This window comes from Canis lupus, chromosome 12 (assembly GCF_011100685.1).
Source record: "Canis lupus familiaris isolate Mischka breed German Shepherd chromosome 12, alternate assembly UU_Cfam_GSD_1.0, whole genome shotgun sequence".
Taxonomy (NCBI): Eukaryota; Metazoa; Chordata; class Mammalia; order Carnivora; family Canidae; genus Canis; species Canis lupus.
The window spans coordinates 10,172,529-10,188,866 of record NC_049233.1 but is presented as its reverse complement, the minus strand read 5'-3'; the positions used below and the strand labels follow the sequence as shown (position 1 = coordinate 10,188,866).

The window sequence follows — 16,338 nt, the reverse complement described above, 5'->3', positions numbered from 1 at the left end:
AAAATTTTGTGAGATTGTTTGAAAAGGTAATTGTCATTATTCCCAGAGATCAGGAAACTGGAATTCAGAAAAGGCTACACTCAAACCCTATCTCTGGGTTTCTGTGTTGTCCCTAACATCTGGAGCCAAGACAACCGATGACGAAAACAGAGCATCAACCTCAGCACCTCCCAAGAATGGCTTCATATCCTGTTGTGCAACTTTCTGGAGCTTCGAGGTTAGAGTGTCCCAGGCACATCAGTGCCAGCTGGTGTTGGCGCACATGAAGGATGAGGAAGGCCAGGCTCTGGGAGCTGCTCTGGTTGCTCTTCATCTCAGGTGAGGCGAGGAAGAGGCATGAGCAGGTGAGGCCTCTGCCCCAAACCTCGGAGATCCCACCATGAGAAAAGCTTCCCTATTCTTTGGAAGCTCTGGGGGGTGGGGAGGATGTGGCTACCCAGCATAGAGCCAACCAGAAGACTTGCCAGACTGGGTCTCTCTACCCAAACTTAACAGAACAGGAGACTGTATATGGCCTTGAGAACAGAAATAGAACGGGTGAATTAGGGAAACAGGATATCTGTGCATTTTGATGTTGGCAAAGATAGACACAACTCTGGATTGGAAAATGCTAGAGCAAATCTAAACCTGACATGATCCAAAATAATTTTGTTTGCATTTGAAGTTTTGTTTCAAATGTTATATTTGTGCTTTTGATGTGACCGTCTATTAACCCCAAAAGACATAATTCATTCAACAAGTATTTCCCAGGAGCCTACTGTGGGCCAGGAAATCTGCTAGTGCTGAGGAATAGCAGAACAGAAAGGAAAAGAGGGGGCTTGATGCTCACTTTCCTGGGGGCTGTGACTCCAGGCTGCCATTGTCTGCTGCTGTTGGAGGTGTTGTTGTCCTGGCTTTGCAGGTTTGCCCCATCACCACACCCTCACTTCTCTTGTACAGCTCACACTTTTCCTAAAGATGGAAGCATTTGGGACTTTAGTTGTTCCCCTCCTAATCCTTATGAATAAATTGGGGAAAAAAAAACAAAGAGAGGGAAAATGTCAATAACAAGTAAAAAGAAGAGTTTGTTGTGGAAAGACATGAAGATTACAGAGAAAAGGTGCTTTCCAGGAACCTACTACTTTGAGCAAGGTCACCTTGCAGAGCCTGCACACACATGGCACTTTAAGCCTGCTTGGAGCTGGGGTAATAACTCATATAGGCAGATGGGAGCTTGGTTCTCATTCACTTGTGTCATAATCATGTTTTTTTCCAAAGCAGAACTAGGAGAAGATGGAGGGTAGATGCTTGTGTACTTGTGTTCAAGAAAGCCCGTGATATATATTTCATTGGGTCCTATGAGGGTGGCTTTGGGATAACCTAAAATCTCCTTCTAACTCCTGTATCCTAAGGAACAGAATCATTAGGTACCTATTCAGGCGTGGGCTGGGACTGCTCTCATCTCAACGAGACAGCTGCCTTGGGCAACACAGCTCTGGGGTTTAAAGCTGAGTCTGGGGTCAGACTAGCCAGGTTTGAATCCTGACTCTATCACTTTCTATTGTGGAACTTTGGGCAAATCACTTAATAACCTCTGGGTTGTTAAATAACCTTTCTGTGCCTCAATTTCCTTTTCTCTGAAATAGGAATAATGGTAGTATCAACCTTATAAAATATGAAGCTTAACGATAAAGTTAGGAAGATTACATGAGCTAGTACTTTTAAAAACAGCAATAGAAGGAAGTTGTTATTCTTTTTTATTAACATAAGGAATTCCTTTCTTGCAGTGGTGCAAGAAATGGCATGCAGATAGTACTTCAGTGCTGAGTCCTTGCTGTCTTCTTTCACAAGAGATAGGCAAGTTTGTGTACAGTCTCAGACTCCTGTAACTCCTACTCTCTTTGTCGACTTGGGCCGCTATCACAAAATACCACAGACTGGGTGGCTTATAAGCAACAGGCATTTATTTCTCACAGTTTTGGAGGCTGAAAGCTCAAGATCATGCTGCCAGTTTGGTTGGATTTTGGTGAAGGCCCTCTTCTGGATTGCAGACTGTGGACTTCTCACTATGTCCTCCCTGGGTGGACGGGGTGAGGGTGCTCTCTGCATCCCCTTTTATAAGGGCAGTAATCCTTTTTGTAGGGTCAATCATGACCCAATCGTCTCCCAAAGGCTCCACCTCCTAACATTATCACCTTGGGGGTTTGGATTTCAATATATGACTTTTGCGGGGAACACACACATTTAGACCATACTATCCACTTTGCCCAGGGAGTTGACAAATAACTTATCTATAACATTAATGTTACAGAGGGTGGAGAGAGGAGGTGTGTATCTTTCTCAGAGCCCAACACAGTGCCTTGCACACAGTAGTCTCTTAGCCATTGATTGATGAATGAGTGAGTGAATGAGTGAGCCACGGTTGGCTTAAGATAGCCTTCAGCCTCCGTTTGCCTGTCTCTTGGAGCAGAATTTCTGACCAGAATTCAGATGACTTTCCAGGAAGCTTGTTTTTTAGATTTCCTTAGAAACAGTCTGGTCACAGAAGAATTGGCCTGGTTTCATTTTCAAAATCCTTAGGAGTCCATAGGTGGGCTGTGATGATAGCCCAGGGGCTTCATTAAAGGGGTCGTGATTAGCATTTTTCAATGGGCATTTTCAGAGCTACTGCCCAAGGATAAAATTGTGTGTATGTGTGTGTGTGTGTGCACGTGCAGTAGTATTAATAATAAGAGTAGTGGTTGTAGGTACTGGTAGCCTGACCCTCAGTTTGACCCAACATTACTGTCCAGTCCATTATTTGGTGGTTTCCACGGAAGAAAGTAACCCAGGCTTGAGTGAATATTCTGTAGACCTCGTGGATAAGTTATAGAGCCTTGTTGTGTCGCCAAAAACACAGATCAAGATCTTACTTCTTCTCAACTTGGTCTTCCCATTGGCAAAGCTCCCTTGGACTAGACCAGAATAGATCTCCTTCCCCTACTTAGACGCAGTTTTCCTAGCTGTTTAGTGGAATCACTGTCCATTATTACCATGTCTTCACATCTACTCATCACCTTGTATGTCCTCTATAATCTTCCCTTCCATTATACCCCTATCACTCATGGTCTTGGCACATGTACCGTGTTCTGCCTCCAATCAGGCAATTTTTCCCTTTCAAAAACAATTTTTCCCTTTCAAAACAATGAAAGTTTGCACAAAAAATATGCAGTCTAGTTCTTGGAGTAAGAACAGGAGTGCTGTAAAAAGATCTGGGATCTAGTGCTGGCTTGCAGGGAAGTTTGCATGTTCTCTGGAGGCCTTGAGGATCTCATCTGAAAAATGAGTGGTTGAACAAGAAAGAGAGGTGATTTCTCTCTTTTTTTTTCCAAAGAGAGGAAAACTATTCCTCATAGAGTCTAACTCTTATTCCCTACCTACAGAACTCCAAGCTACAACTGAACCAGATGAAATAAAGTATGTCTTAGCAGAGGGAGGCACCCTGAATATGAAATGTACCACCTCCACCTGGAAGTACACCTATAGCCAGAAAGCTTGGCAGAAGCTTATGGATAGAGAGAAGCCCCTGACACTGATTTTCACAGAGAATGTTTCAGGGGATACCAGTCAAGTCCAGAGAGGCAGGTACTTCCTAGAAGACATCCCCAGCGAGGCCATCCTGAACGTCCAAATGACTAATCTTCAAGTGGAGGATTCAGGACTGTATCAGTGTGTGATCTACCACCCTCAGAAGAACCCTGACATCCTGTACCCCCGTGTCCGCCTGGTGGTGACCAAGGGTGAGTGATCTGGTATAGGAGAATGGGGGAGAGCCAGGCCAGGTGAGGGTATGGGCAGTGTTGGTAGCACCACTAAGGCTGTGGCTCAGAATTTCTAGCAGCCTGGCCTCTCCCAAAAGCTCCTTGTCTCTCATTTGAGGTCATTGAGATGCATTTGGCCCAAAAGTAAGAAGGGGCTTCTATGTATGGGATTCCTCTTGGGGTAGCAGAGCTTAATTTGAGGTGCTATTGTAAGAAATGGGGTATAGTGAAACATGAGTGATAGACTTGGATAATTTAGTCTCATTCTTTAGATTTCCAAATGGAAATTTTTTTGGGGGGATGCCTCTGTGATCCATTATCTCCTTCCGAAGGGTCCATTTGATGGCCTTCCTGTGTGCTTCCAAAAGCAGTGCTTCTCAGACTTTACTGTGGGTACAAACCACCTGGGGATCTTATTTCAAAAGCAGCCTCTGATATAATAGGTCTAGGATGGGACCTAGATTCCACATTTCTGATATGCTTGTAGGTGCTGCTGCTGCTGCTGAGGCTGGTCCATGGCCCCCACTTTTGGTAGCAAAGCTACAGAGCTCACTTCATGTCCCCTCTCATAGATGATGCTGTCTCACTGGGTAGTAGTGGCCAGTTTACTTAAATGCCTCCCATGTTCATCTCTGAGTAAAAGAACCTGTGCCTTTCTCAGCTCTGTATCCCTAGCAACTAATGTGGTACCTGGCACATAGTAGGGCCTCAGTAGATGTTAACTAGGGAAATTAAGGAGAGGAAAGAGAAGAAGGCTCAAGTTTCTGGCACCTGGAGAATCCTAACCCTAAGGGAGATAAAATTCATATGCAATATATTAATAATAGATAATTTAAAAAGCAATATGCTACAGGTTCAGGTGAGGACAAGGCAGAGAATGGTACAAGTTTGAGTAATCAGCAAGTTATTCTTGAAGAACGTGGTGAAGAATAGCAGGCAAGTGCATTTCCAGTGATAGGAATAGCTTGAATTCTTTTATTTCCCCACTCTTCCTCCTTAACCACCTTCCTCCCTCCTCCTCTTTTCTCTCTGTCTCTGTCTCTGTCTCTCTTCCCTTCTCTGCCTTTCTTCCTTAGTTCTTTCCTTTTTCCTGTCTCTGACCCAGGCTGACTTCACACTAATTTTCTAATCTTAGCAAAGGAAAAACTTGCTTCATGAATGGCCATGTTCATTGCCCTCCTCAATTTCATTTGCCTTGCCACCTATCCATCCTTCCTTCCCTCCTCCCTCCTATCGCCCCCTTAATGGCTGGACTGCATTGAATGGATATTAATGAATCATTTTTTCTTTCTGTAGGGCGGTCTTTTGTATGGGTATGTTCGTGCGGGAGATGTCCGTAATTGTAATTGCTCCTCCTTCCTGCATTACTTCTTATTCTCTTCTTCTTTTCTTTCTTTCTTTCTTCTTTTCTTCTTCTTCTTTCTTTCTTTCTTTCTTTCTTTTTCTTCTTTTTTAATTTTTTTATTGGAGTTCAGTTTGCCAACATATAGCATAACACCCAGTGCTCATCCTGCCAAGTGCCCCCCTCAGTGCCTGTCACCCAGTCACCCCAACCCCCCGCCCACCTCCCCTTTCACCACCCCTTGTTTGTTTCTCAGAGTTAGGAGTCTCTCATGTTCTGTCATCCTCACTGATATTTTCACTCATTTTCTCTGCTTTCCCCTTTATTCCCTTTCACTATTTTTTATATTCCCCAAATGAATGAGACAATATAATGTTTGTCCTTCTCTGATTGACTTATTTCACTCAGCATAATACCTTCCAGTTCCATCCACCTCGAAGCAAATGGTGGGTATTTGTCGTTTCTAATGGCTGAGTAATATTCCATGCTTCCATCTACCAACCCACTTCCCAAAAATTCATCCTCAACTTATCCATACATTTACTCAATGTGTCTTCTTGACGATCCTTTAGGCATCACTGCATCAGACAAGAGTCCTACCCAGAACTTGGCTCAGATTTCCACCCATCCTCCTACCACTACCAAGGCCCAGAGCACGCTTCTTGCCAGCCCCAGGACTGTGACCCAACTCCCACCCAAATCAACTGCTGACACCTCCTCTCCTGACTTTGGAGTCAACATCACAAATGTGACGAATGTCACCAGCTATGGTTTCAGGTCTCTGGCCCTACTGTTTTAATTCTGAGTCCATGTGCTTGAGAAGCTGTGGGGAATGATGGATGGGGTTGTGGGGAGGGCAGGACAGACTTGAGTCACCTAATTCTGGTGAAATATCCCTGGGGAGGAAGGGGGTGGTGCTAGAATGGGAAGAGACTGTTGGTGAGACTGCTCACTCTTCCTGGCTCACCTTGTTTTCTTGCACACTAGAGGAGCAAGAAGAGAGAAAGGATGTCTTTGCTGAATTCCAGTAGGTCTCAGCCAACCCCATCAGCCTAATGGTATAGTGGAGTAAGGGCCCCTGGGTTCTAATAGCAGCCAGATTGGCTGGCTGTGTGACTTTAGGTGAGTCATGAACTCTTTGTAGCTTGTTTCCTTGTCTATAGGGAGGCTAGAAAATGCAGAGCTGGAAATGATAATCTAGCCCAACTGCTCTCAGTGGCTGCAGCATGTTAGGATTACCGGAGTGTTTGCTTTTGCTTTGGTTTGTGTTTAATACTGATGCATGTGCCCTCCTGTAGACCAGGACTTCTGGAGATGGGGCTGGTCTCAGTATTTTTTATGAGATCCTCAGGAGATTTCTTAACGTGCAGGCAAAGCTAAGAACCATTAACTTTGCATGCAAAACCCTCTTTACAGTTTCTTATTAAATGTTGACTTACCTTTGAATGTGTTGATTATTAAATATTGAATTAACAGAGAAATATTCATCCATATTCCTACTAATCTAACATGTCTGATCTCCACATTCTCTTTGTAGTCTTTATTCATGTTCATACATATTTAATATAGCAGTAATTATAATTATAAACATTGCTATTATTTTTCTATGCTAAAACTATCCTTTGATGTTGCTACCTAGAGTTCATGATTATAATCTCAACAAATGCATCCTTTGCTCAATGAACCAGCCATGACTTACATCTTGACTTGCTTTAGACGCTGAGATTGTTTTAATTTTTTATGGTATTGATAACTTTGAGATGAACATTTTTGCAGATGTCTTTTTTCTTTTAAATTATTTATTCAAAGGAAATTCCCTTAAGAGAATATGAATGTTTATATTGCTCTATAAACATATTGCCAAATATCCTCCAAAGGTTGGAAACAATTTGTGTTGTGATCCATAATATATAAGTAAAGCAGTTGTCACCACAGGGATCCTTTGCCTACAGGGATTTGGAAAATATTTCTACTAAATTTGATGTGAACTGGCACTTGTTTTCATTTCTCTCTTACTATGGACTAGGAGCTCTACAAAGGTAGAGGCAGTGCCTCTCTGAACTTTGTCCCCTCCCACCGCCCCCACCACTTCCCCAACAACTGTTTTGCTGGCGCCAGTGCCTGGTATATAATAGGTGCTTATTAAATCTTTGTGGACTAAGTAAACAATCCAGTGAGAATCAACATTTTTCTTTTTAAAAGTTACTTTGGTTTTCCAGCATATAAATTGAGAGTACATACTATTACCCACATAGAGGCTGCACCTCTTCTATTAACTTTATTTATTAATAATATAAACTATTCTATCAGTCAGAATCCAATCAGGGAAGCAGAAGCCACCAAGCTGTTTGAAAAAGAAATGTTTTAGTACAGGGAGCTGTTTGCCTAGGTAATGGAAGAAGGGGGCTTCTAATCTGGGGATGGATGGGGTGGGGAGCACCTCAGAGGGAGCCACTGTCACTCTGTCTTAGGGTGGGTTCCCTGGAAGCAAGCAGTGGGGAAAGTCTTGTACAAATGTAGGAAATGACCTCAGGTCAATACATCAGGGAAGTGAGACCAGGAGAGAAGGAAGCTTAGCAAGTGTGTCATCACCAAGCTGAGTCTTTGGGGCTCAGTCCTGAAGGGCAGTTCTGGAGGACCACGGGACTTGTCTATATCAGAGGCTGGGGGAGCTGGAGTATTTATACGCCTGAATTCCCAATCCTCTGTTAGGGGCAGCCCAGGGGCATATGAATTTCAGGCCCTGGAGTGGGGACGGTGGTCTGGTGGCCTGTGTGCAGCCTCAGAAAGGGGTGTGTGCTGGCTCTCAAAAGTGGACACCCTCCAGGAGCTCCACACATGAATATGTGAAAGGGCTGAGAGGACAGAGGAGACTTGAAGGTCAAGCTGAGCTGCGCCTTGGAGAAGTGGACTGCATCTGTGCTGTGGATGGCGCTACACTAACCATGAGGGGCCAGGAGCTGCCAGGGGTTGAACTTGACCAGCCGCTGGGATATGTAGTTCCAGGTGATGGAAGACATGGAGGACAAGGAGAACAGGGAGGACAGTGCTACAGGCCCACAGGGACTTCAGCAGAAAGGGGCCTTTGCTGCTTTCTGTCACCATTCTGTCATTTCCCCCTTTGCGAACTCATACATTTGATTTTAAGTTTTGTGTGGGTAAATGTGTTGATTTTTAAATTATTGCTTTGCTTTATTCCTTAATGTGCTTGATTCTATTTTCTGGTGACGTTTCTAGGTGTTTGTGGGTGTTTTGTTTTTCATTTTATTTAAATCTTTAGTCCATCTTGGGGGTGGGGGTGTATTTTGCTAAATGGTATAAATTATATAAAAGATGACTTTTTCTTCATATTACAATCCAGATACCACGTGATTATTTATTAAATAATCCTGGGCAACCCTGTCGGGACCTCTCTCACTTTTGAGAGCTTTCTCTGTAGTTCTGCTTAATAAACTTCTATCGCTTTGCCCACTCACACACACACAAAAATAATAATAATAAAATAAACAATCCTTGCCTACCTCCTGGGCTGCCAAATTCCTTAGATGTTAAATTTGTATATAACATTAGGTGAATATCTAGGTTTCTGTTTGTTTTACTGTCACCTATTTCTCTTTTTGCCCCGTGTCCTATCATGCAGATTGGTTGTGCTATAATCTGTATGCATATCACTGAGTATAGATAGGCCATGTTTCCTCACTCATGGTATCTCTTCTTATGGTATCCACAAATGCTATCTCAGAACTTTTAGAACCATTATGCTAAAATCTGTAAAAGTTCATGAAGAGATTTGGGCAAGGATTAGATTCTTCTGTTTACAGATGAGGAAACAGGCCAGAGCCATGAAAGGCCAGAGCCCTTTCAGGAAGCAAACCATGCTGCTGGGACTACAAACTAGGATTCCTTGCTGAGCCTTCACTCTCTACTGCATCCCAGTGAGGAAGAGAGTCCTAAGAAGCCTGCCTCTTCTCCCCGGTGCCTCTTCTGCACATGGGCCCTATGCTCTTCACTAACATATTTCCAGTCAGTAGTTTTAGGCAATGGGACACACTAAAGGCACAGGACCAGTCAGTATGGGGAAGGTGCTAGAAGGGCCTAAGCAAATAAGAGAAGGGGCATGAAGGACTTCTGTAAATACTCAGGTATGAGGCATGCCAGAGTAGCGACAACTTACAACTCTTCTTTCCCCCAGGTTCTCTGTGATCAACATTGTCATTCTTGTGCTGTGTGGATTCCTGAGCAAGAGCCTGGTCTTCACTGTCCTGATTGCTGTCACACAGAGGTCATTTGGACCCTAGGCTGGTGAAGCCATGAGAATGACCTCTGACTTCTAACTACATCCCTCTGGCAATTGTCCTGGAGGAGAGCTGTGAGGGGGAAGGGAAGGAAGGGCAATGACATGAGTTGAATCTGTAACAGGTTATTTCTAAGGCTCAGGTCCCACCTTCTCACCCTGCCAGCTCTCCTCATTACATTAATAACATTGGGTATGTGTTTTGCCCGCTCAGAAGAGAAGATAGAGCTGCAAACATGCCTGTTCTAGTGGTTCAGGATTTGCCTTAAATAAAGAGATGTTTATTTAATGTTCTTCAATGTTCTTTACTGTTGCTGTCTCATGGGGGTTGTGAGGTACAGAGGGCACTGCTGCTAATTCTGCCCTTGTTCTTCCCCTGGGCTATAACGTTTTTGCCTGATCTAGACAGAGCTCCTACTACAGAAACATCCTGTTCTCCCTACCTCTGGGCCTTCCTCTTCTCTAGAATCAGATGCTTGGGTTTCTCTCTTCATCTGTGGTCCTCTCCCACATTCCCAGAGAAGGGATTTGAAAAGCATGGATTAAGAAGAAGAAATGACATCACGGTGAGAATTCTAAATTTGGGAAAGAGAAAACAAGTTAACAAGAGGTTGTATCCTGGGAAAATACTGGATGAGATGGAGTCCAAAACATAGGACTGATAGAGAATCTCATTTGTTGATCACATGCATTATCAAGGGTACACTATCACTGAATCCTCAGAACATACCCATGAGGTATGCGACTAGAAACATACCTCAACAAAATAAAGGCCTTCTATAAAAAACCCAGAGCTAACATTATACTCAGTAGGGGAAAACTGAGCTTTTCCCCTAAGGTGAGGAACAAGACACGGATGTCCACTCTTACCACTTTTATTAAACATAGTACTGGAAGTCCTAGCTGCAGCAATCAGACAACAGAAAGAAATAAAAGGCATCCAAGTTGGTAAGGAAGAAGTAAAATTTCCACTATGTGTAGACAACATGATGTTCTATATAGAAAATCCTAAAGACTCTACCGAAAAGCTGCTAGAACTGATTAAAGAATTCATTAAAGTTCCAGGATACAAAATCAATGTACAGAAATCCACTGCATTCCTATGCATTATGCACTAAAAATGAAGCAGTAGAAAGAGAAATTAAGAAAATAATCCCATTTATAATTACACCAGAAATAATAAGATACCTAGGAAAAAAATAACCAGAGGGGATGAAAAATCTATACTTTAAAACCTATAAAACATTGATGAAAGAAATTGCAGATGACACAAAGAAATAGAAAGATATTCCATGCTCATGGATTGGGAGAAGAAATATTGTTAAGATGTCTATACTACTCAAAGCAATCTACAAATTTAATGCAACCCTTATCAAAATACCAACAGCATTTTGTTTTTCTGTACACCTGTCAGAATGGTTAAAATAAAAAACTGAAGAAACAGCAAGTGTTGGCGAGGATGTGGAAAAAAAGGAGCCCTTGTGCACTCTTGATGGGAATGCAAACTGGTGTAGCCACTGTGAAAAACAGTATGGAGGTTCCTCAAAAAATAAAAATAGAACTACCCTAAGATCTAGGAATCACACTACTGGGTATTTACCTAACGAATACAAAAACAGTAATTCAAAGGGGTACATGCACCCCTATATTTATTACAGCATTATTTACAATAGCCAAAATATGGAAGGACCCCGATTGTTCACTGGTAGATGAATGGATAAAGAAGATGTGGTGTATACATACAATTGAATATTACTCAGCCATAAAAAAAGAATGAAATCTTGTCATTTGCATCAACATGGATGGAGCTAGAAAGTATAATATTAAGTGAAATAAGCTAGCCAGAGAAAGACAAATACCATATGATTTCACTCCAATGTGGAATTTAAGAAACAAAACAAATGAGCTAAGAAAAAAAAAGAGAGAGCCAAACCAAGGGACAGACTCTTAACTATAGTGAACAAACTGATGGTTACCAGAAGGGAGGTGGGTCGGAGATGGGGAAAATAGGTAATGGGGATTAAGTGCCTCTCCTGATGAGCACAGAGTAATATATGGAACTGTTGAATCATTATATTGTACATCTGGAACTAATATAGCACCATATGTTATCTACACTGGAATTAAAATAAAATTTTAAGTAAAAAAATTTAAGAAAGGAAATATGTGCCTAGAATGAGACTACATAAGTAATAAGTCACTATTTACTAACAGGAACAAAAGCTAGAGTTCCTTTTCTGAGGACTAAGGGCTTCAAAGCCATATAGAATGGAAAGGAGTTTTGTCAAGTCTAAATGTCTCTCCTCCTTGTATCACATGAGAAGCAGGGATAGTAGCCCACAAATGGGGCTCCCTTCCTTTAGAACAGAAGAGGTAGAAAATCAGAAAATCCTGACTTAAATCTGTTGGAGTTTGCAAGACATGGGTATGCCTGAATGCCTATTTTATGGGTGAGCATGAGAGCTACAGGGCAGTTAAAGGGCAGACAGAGAAGGAAGGCAAAGTGAGAACCAAGAACCCACAGGGATAGCCTGCAGAAGTCTAACTGGTGAGGGGTGCCTAGGTGGCTCAGTTGGTTAAGCAGCCAACTCTGGGTTTTGTCTGGGGTCATGATCTTAGGGTTGGGGGATCAAGCTCCAGGTACGGTTCTGTGCTCAGTGAGGAGCCTGCTTGAGATTGTCTCTCTCCTTCTGACCCTCCCCACCTCTCTCTCTCTCTCTCCTTCTAAAATAAATAAGTAAATCTTTTAAAAAAGACATCTAACTGGTGAAACCAAGAGACAATGCACACAGTAGAGGCCACAGCTGAAGTCATAGAAGAAGACAGTCAAAGGGTCTGTTCACTGATTAGATTCTGCACCCAATTCCCATCTCTCTCTCTCTCTCTCTTTCTCTCTCTCTCTCTCTCTCTCTGTGTGTGTGTGTGTTGGGGGGGGGGTTTCTCATACAAACAATTCTTGGACACCAGCTAGGTGTCCTTTAATTCAACTCAATTCTGATACTACTTACCCAAAGATATAATCGGATTCTTCAGATTGAGGGCTCAGTTCTACAAGACTCCCCCTCCTCGTCTTTAGATGCCAGTGGCAGCATTTGTGCTTCTGGTCCACCTACTAGAGGAGTTCCCAGTGCTCTCCTCTTTGGGTTCCATTAATTTGTTAGAGCAACTTGCCAAGCTCAGAAACATTTTACTTACTAGATTACTCGTATTTTATAAGAGAATATTAAAGGATATGACTCAACAGCCAGATGAATAAATAAATAAGGTGAAGTCCTGAACAAAACGGTTTCTGTCCCCATAGAGTTTGGAGCCCAGCACAGTGGCACATGGAAATATTCTGGTTTCCTAGCCTGGATACACTCTGAACTCCCCAATTTTTGTGTTTTTTTTTTGTTTTGTTTTTTTTACTGGAAGTTTCATTACATAGGCATGATTGATGAATGTATTGGTCATTGGTGATTGATTCAAACTCCAGCCCCTCCTTCTTCCCCAGAAATCAGGGGATGGGGTTGAAAGTTTCAAGGTTGATTCCGTAGGCAACAGCCTCCATCTTTCTGGGAATTCCAAGAGTTTATTCACTGACATAAACTCAAGTGTGGTAGAAAGGGGCTTGTTATGAACAAAACACTCATGTCACATTTATGGCTTTGAAGTGTTTTCAGAAACTGAGGACAAGAGACCAAATGTGACAAAAGAAGCTCCCACTGCTCTTACAGCTTAGGAAATTTCATGGATTTTGGGAGATGCGATCCCGAAACTATAGATGAAGTCCAAATATCTTTTAATATGTTTTAATTATCTGGATGACTGAACACATATTTCTTATAATTCACAATATCACACAATCTAGTGATGTTGCCATTGTGCCATGGCCCTTGGACACTTGAAGCCAGCACATCCTTGGCACATGCTATTTCTGGACTCTCAGTGCTTAAATTTCTTCTGCGTCAGGCATCTCCAACTGGCCCTACGCCTTATATTACAACTTTAGGATCCAGAATCCTAGACAGAATCTTGCACAAGCTTAGGTCAAGTCACATGCTTGGCATTTAGATGCCAGGAAGAAGACGCAGGAGCAATCTCTGCCTTCATATGCAATAGTAGAGGAAGTAGAGCTCTGCATCCTAGTGAGATCCATGCATTGGGGCATGTCCCCCAGGCAGAGATGGTATTGGGGGCTGGAGAGTCAGAAGATGACAAATACCTCTGATCTGTGGTAGTTACTCCTAGTACCATCATGTTTGTGGTCTTCATGCTTCTGCCAAAGCTGGGAGCTCAGAGAAGTACACACCTTGCATCCGGGACGAGTACATGAGGGAACGCCTCAGAACTCATCTGACCTCAAACAGAGCTTTCACAGTATCCCCCATTTGGATCACTTGCCTTAGAATCTCCTGGGCTGCTGGTAAAGATGCAGATTGCTGAGTTTTCCCAGACCTACCAAATCAGAATCTCTGGAGGTACAGCTCAGGCATATGTATGCTTTCCGACTTCCTGAGTGATTCAGCTACATGCCCATACTTGAGAACCCTACTGTGGGGCAAGATTAAAGAAGGCAGGTCAAAAAAAAAAAAAAAAAAGAAGGCAGGTCATCGGCAAGGTTTGAGCTGCATCTTGAAGAACAAGCCAACTTTGGGTGCATGATGTCATTCTAGACAGGGGGAATGGCAGGGGGTGTTGCAGGATGTAGTGGTCAGTGGCCAGGCATGAGAAAGTCCTGGTGACCTGTGGAAGTGGGTGAAACAGAAGTGGGACATCAGATGGATGGGTCTTGCTATAGTGGAGAATGGGGAGCTCTCGAGTGTTGACCAATGGGCTGTGATGTAATGGAAGCAGGAAGGAAGATGTCACAAGGTCAGTGATCACTCTTTTCTCTTCTGCATTTTTCCGAGCTGCTCCCTCTTCACACTTCCTTTCTCAATTGCAAAGTGATAGTCAAGCCTCTCAGGAAACATGAGAAACACCCCTGTGGGGGAAACATCCTCCAGCAACTGGAAGAACCCCAGGAAGGCCAGCACCCAATGGACCCTGGGAGTGGGATAGGATGGAGGGGACAGGGCTCTGGGGGTGGCCATGGCTGCTACTGCTGCTGCTGCTGCTCTGGGCCTCAGGTAAGGAGGTGGCAGGGATGCAGACAGTCAAAGGGATACCTGCAAAGAGGGGTTTCTCTCACTTCCTTAGGAGGGACTGGATGGGATCAGGATGTGTGCTAGACACAGGAAAGAGAAATGAAGGGTGCACCTATCCCAGCAGGAACTAGGTGATGAAACAGAACCTGGAGCTTCCTTTAGCATACTGTGAAATCGAGAAATTATGTGAAGTCACCCAAACAATTTCTCATCGCTATGCTGGTTTCCTGGGAGATATAAAGTGTAAGATGAAGTCTCTCTTTAAAGGAATCAGGCACTGAAGTAGAGGAGGCATTGGTAAAAATGAAAGGTAAGTAACAAAAGGGAAGAGTCACAACATGAAGACAAAAATACAGTACAAATCTCTCTAGGAGGACACAGAAAGGCAGCATAGAAAAGAGATGAAGGGTTCTGGAATCAGACAGAGTGGGGTTCAAATCCGATCTCTGTCTCTTTCTACATTTATGACCTGAGGAAGTCCTCCAGCTTCTCTGAGCCTGAATGTCCTCATTTATAAATAGTACCTACTCAGTATTTGTTTGTACATGGTACCTACTTTAGAGGATTCTCCTGAGAGTTAAATAGTAGACTACTGTAAACTTCTTCAGCTCAGTATTTAGGCATATAGGTGCTTAATACAAGTTATGGTGGATGATGGTGGTGGTGGTGGTGTAAGCAGGTACAGGGTGACCAATGGTATTGAGGATTGAAAGGGGAAAGAGATTAGTGCAGGTGCAATTTTGTTCAGGTAGATTCTCCTCTGGGACCAGGGTGGGAGGGTGGGGATGGAGAGGAGTGGGGAGGCCATTCAGCCCTGAGATGGCAGGGGCTAGTATGAAGTACTGTGTTCTGGAAAGCAAGGGACATGTCTGGGGGAAGCACAAGAAGAATAGAATATAGTTTGTAAAACTGGTTAAGTTCTTTTTTATTCTTTTTTTTTTTTTTTTTACCAATTTTATTACTAAAATTTTCCAATCTACAAAATCTGGGAAGAGTAGCCACCATAAAATTATTGGCTAGATTCAAACACTCAACCATAATTGATATTTTGCCTTATTTGCTCCATATGTTTGTACTTTGCTGGGAGATATATATATACTTATATATAATTATGTATTGTGTAAGTATATATAAATAATATATATAAATAATAATATGTAATATAAATGTATATATAATTATATATTATATATGTGTATATATAAAATTTCTGAACCATTTCAAAATAATTTACGGAAATCCTAAATGACTCAGAAAGGCTTGGTGGAGTTACTACTACTTTTGATCTGCGACCTTGTATCTGCACTGGGGTCTGCAGATGTAGGGATGGTGGAAGAAACATTTGCTCTGTGAAGCCCTTTGACTCCTCATTATAGGATTCCAAGCTGAAGGCGAAGAGGAGAAACAGAAGTGCCTGTTAGAAGGAAAGAACTGGACCACTGTTGGTTCTTACAACAACATGTCCTAGTCTTCTAGCCTGAAGGCCTGGCCACAGATGAGGAGCCAGGGTCCCCCAGAGACACTGGTGTGCATGAACATTAGAAATAAAGGCCTGAACTGGGCCCAGGTAGGGAGATTCCTGCTGAAGGATTGTCCCACTGAGGCCCTATGCAAGGTCACTGTGACAGAGCTCCAGCAGGACTTGGGGCTGTACCATTGTGTGATCGATCTCTTACCTTAGAAGCCCCATGTCCTGTTCAAACAGATTGGTTGGGTAGAGTGCAAAGGTGAGAAGAAGCGAGACCCAGGACAGAGAAGGGTTTTTGTGGAGACTGACCTCAGCCACAGGCTGAG

General features: G+C 42.9%; 1 protein-coding gene across 1 annotated transcript; it reads left to right on the top strand.

Moving 5' to 3' along the window:
- Positions 1-269: 269 nt before the first annotated feature.
- On the top strand, positions 270-9,419 carry TREM1 (triggering receptor expressed on myeloid cells 1). Its single transcript, NM_001284492.1, has 4 exons — positions 270-318; positions 3,402-3,758; positions 5,694-5,898; positions 9,314-9,419. The coding sequence occupies exons 1-4, from the start codon at positions 270-272 to the stop codon at positions 9,417-9,419; spliced, it is 717 nt and encodes a 238-aa protein (NP_001271421.1).
- The last annotated feature ends 6,919 nt before the right edge of the window (positions 9,420-16,338 follow it).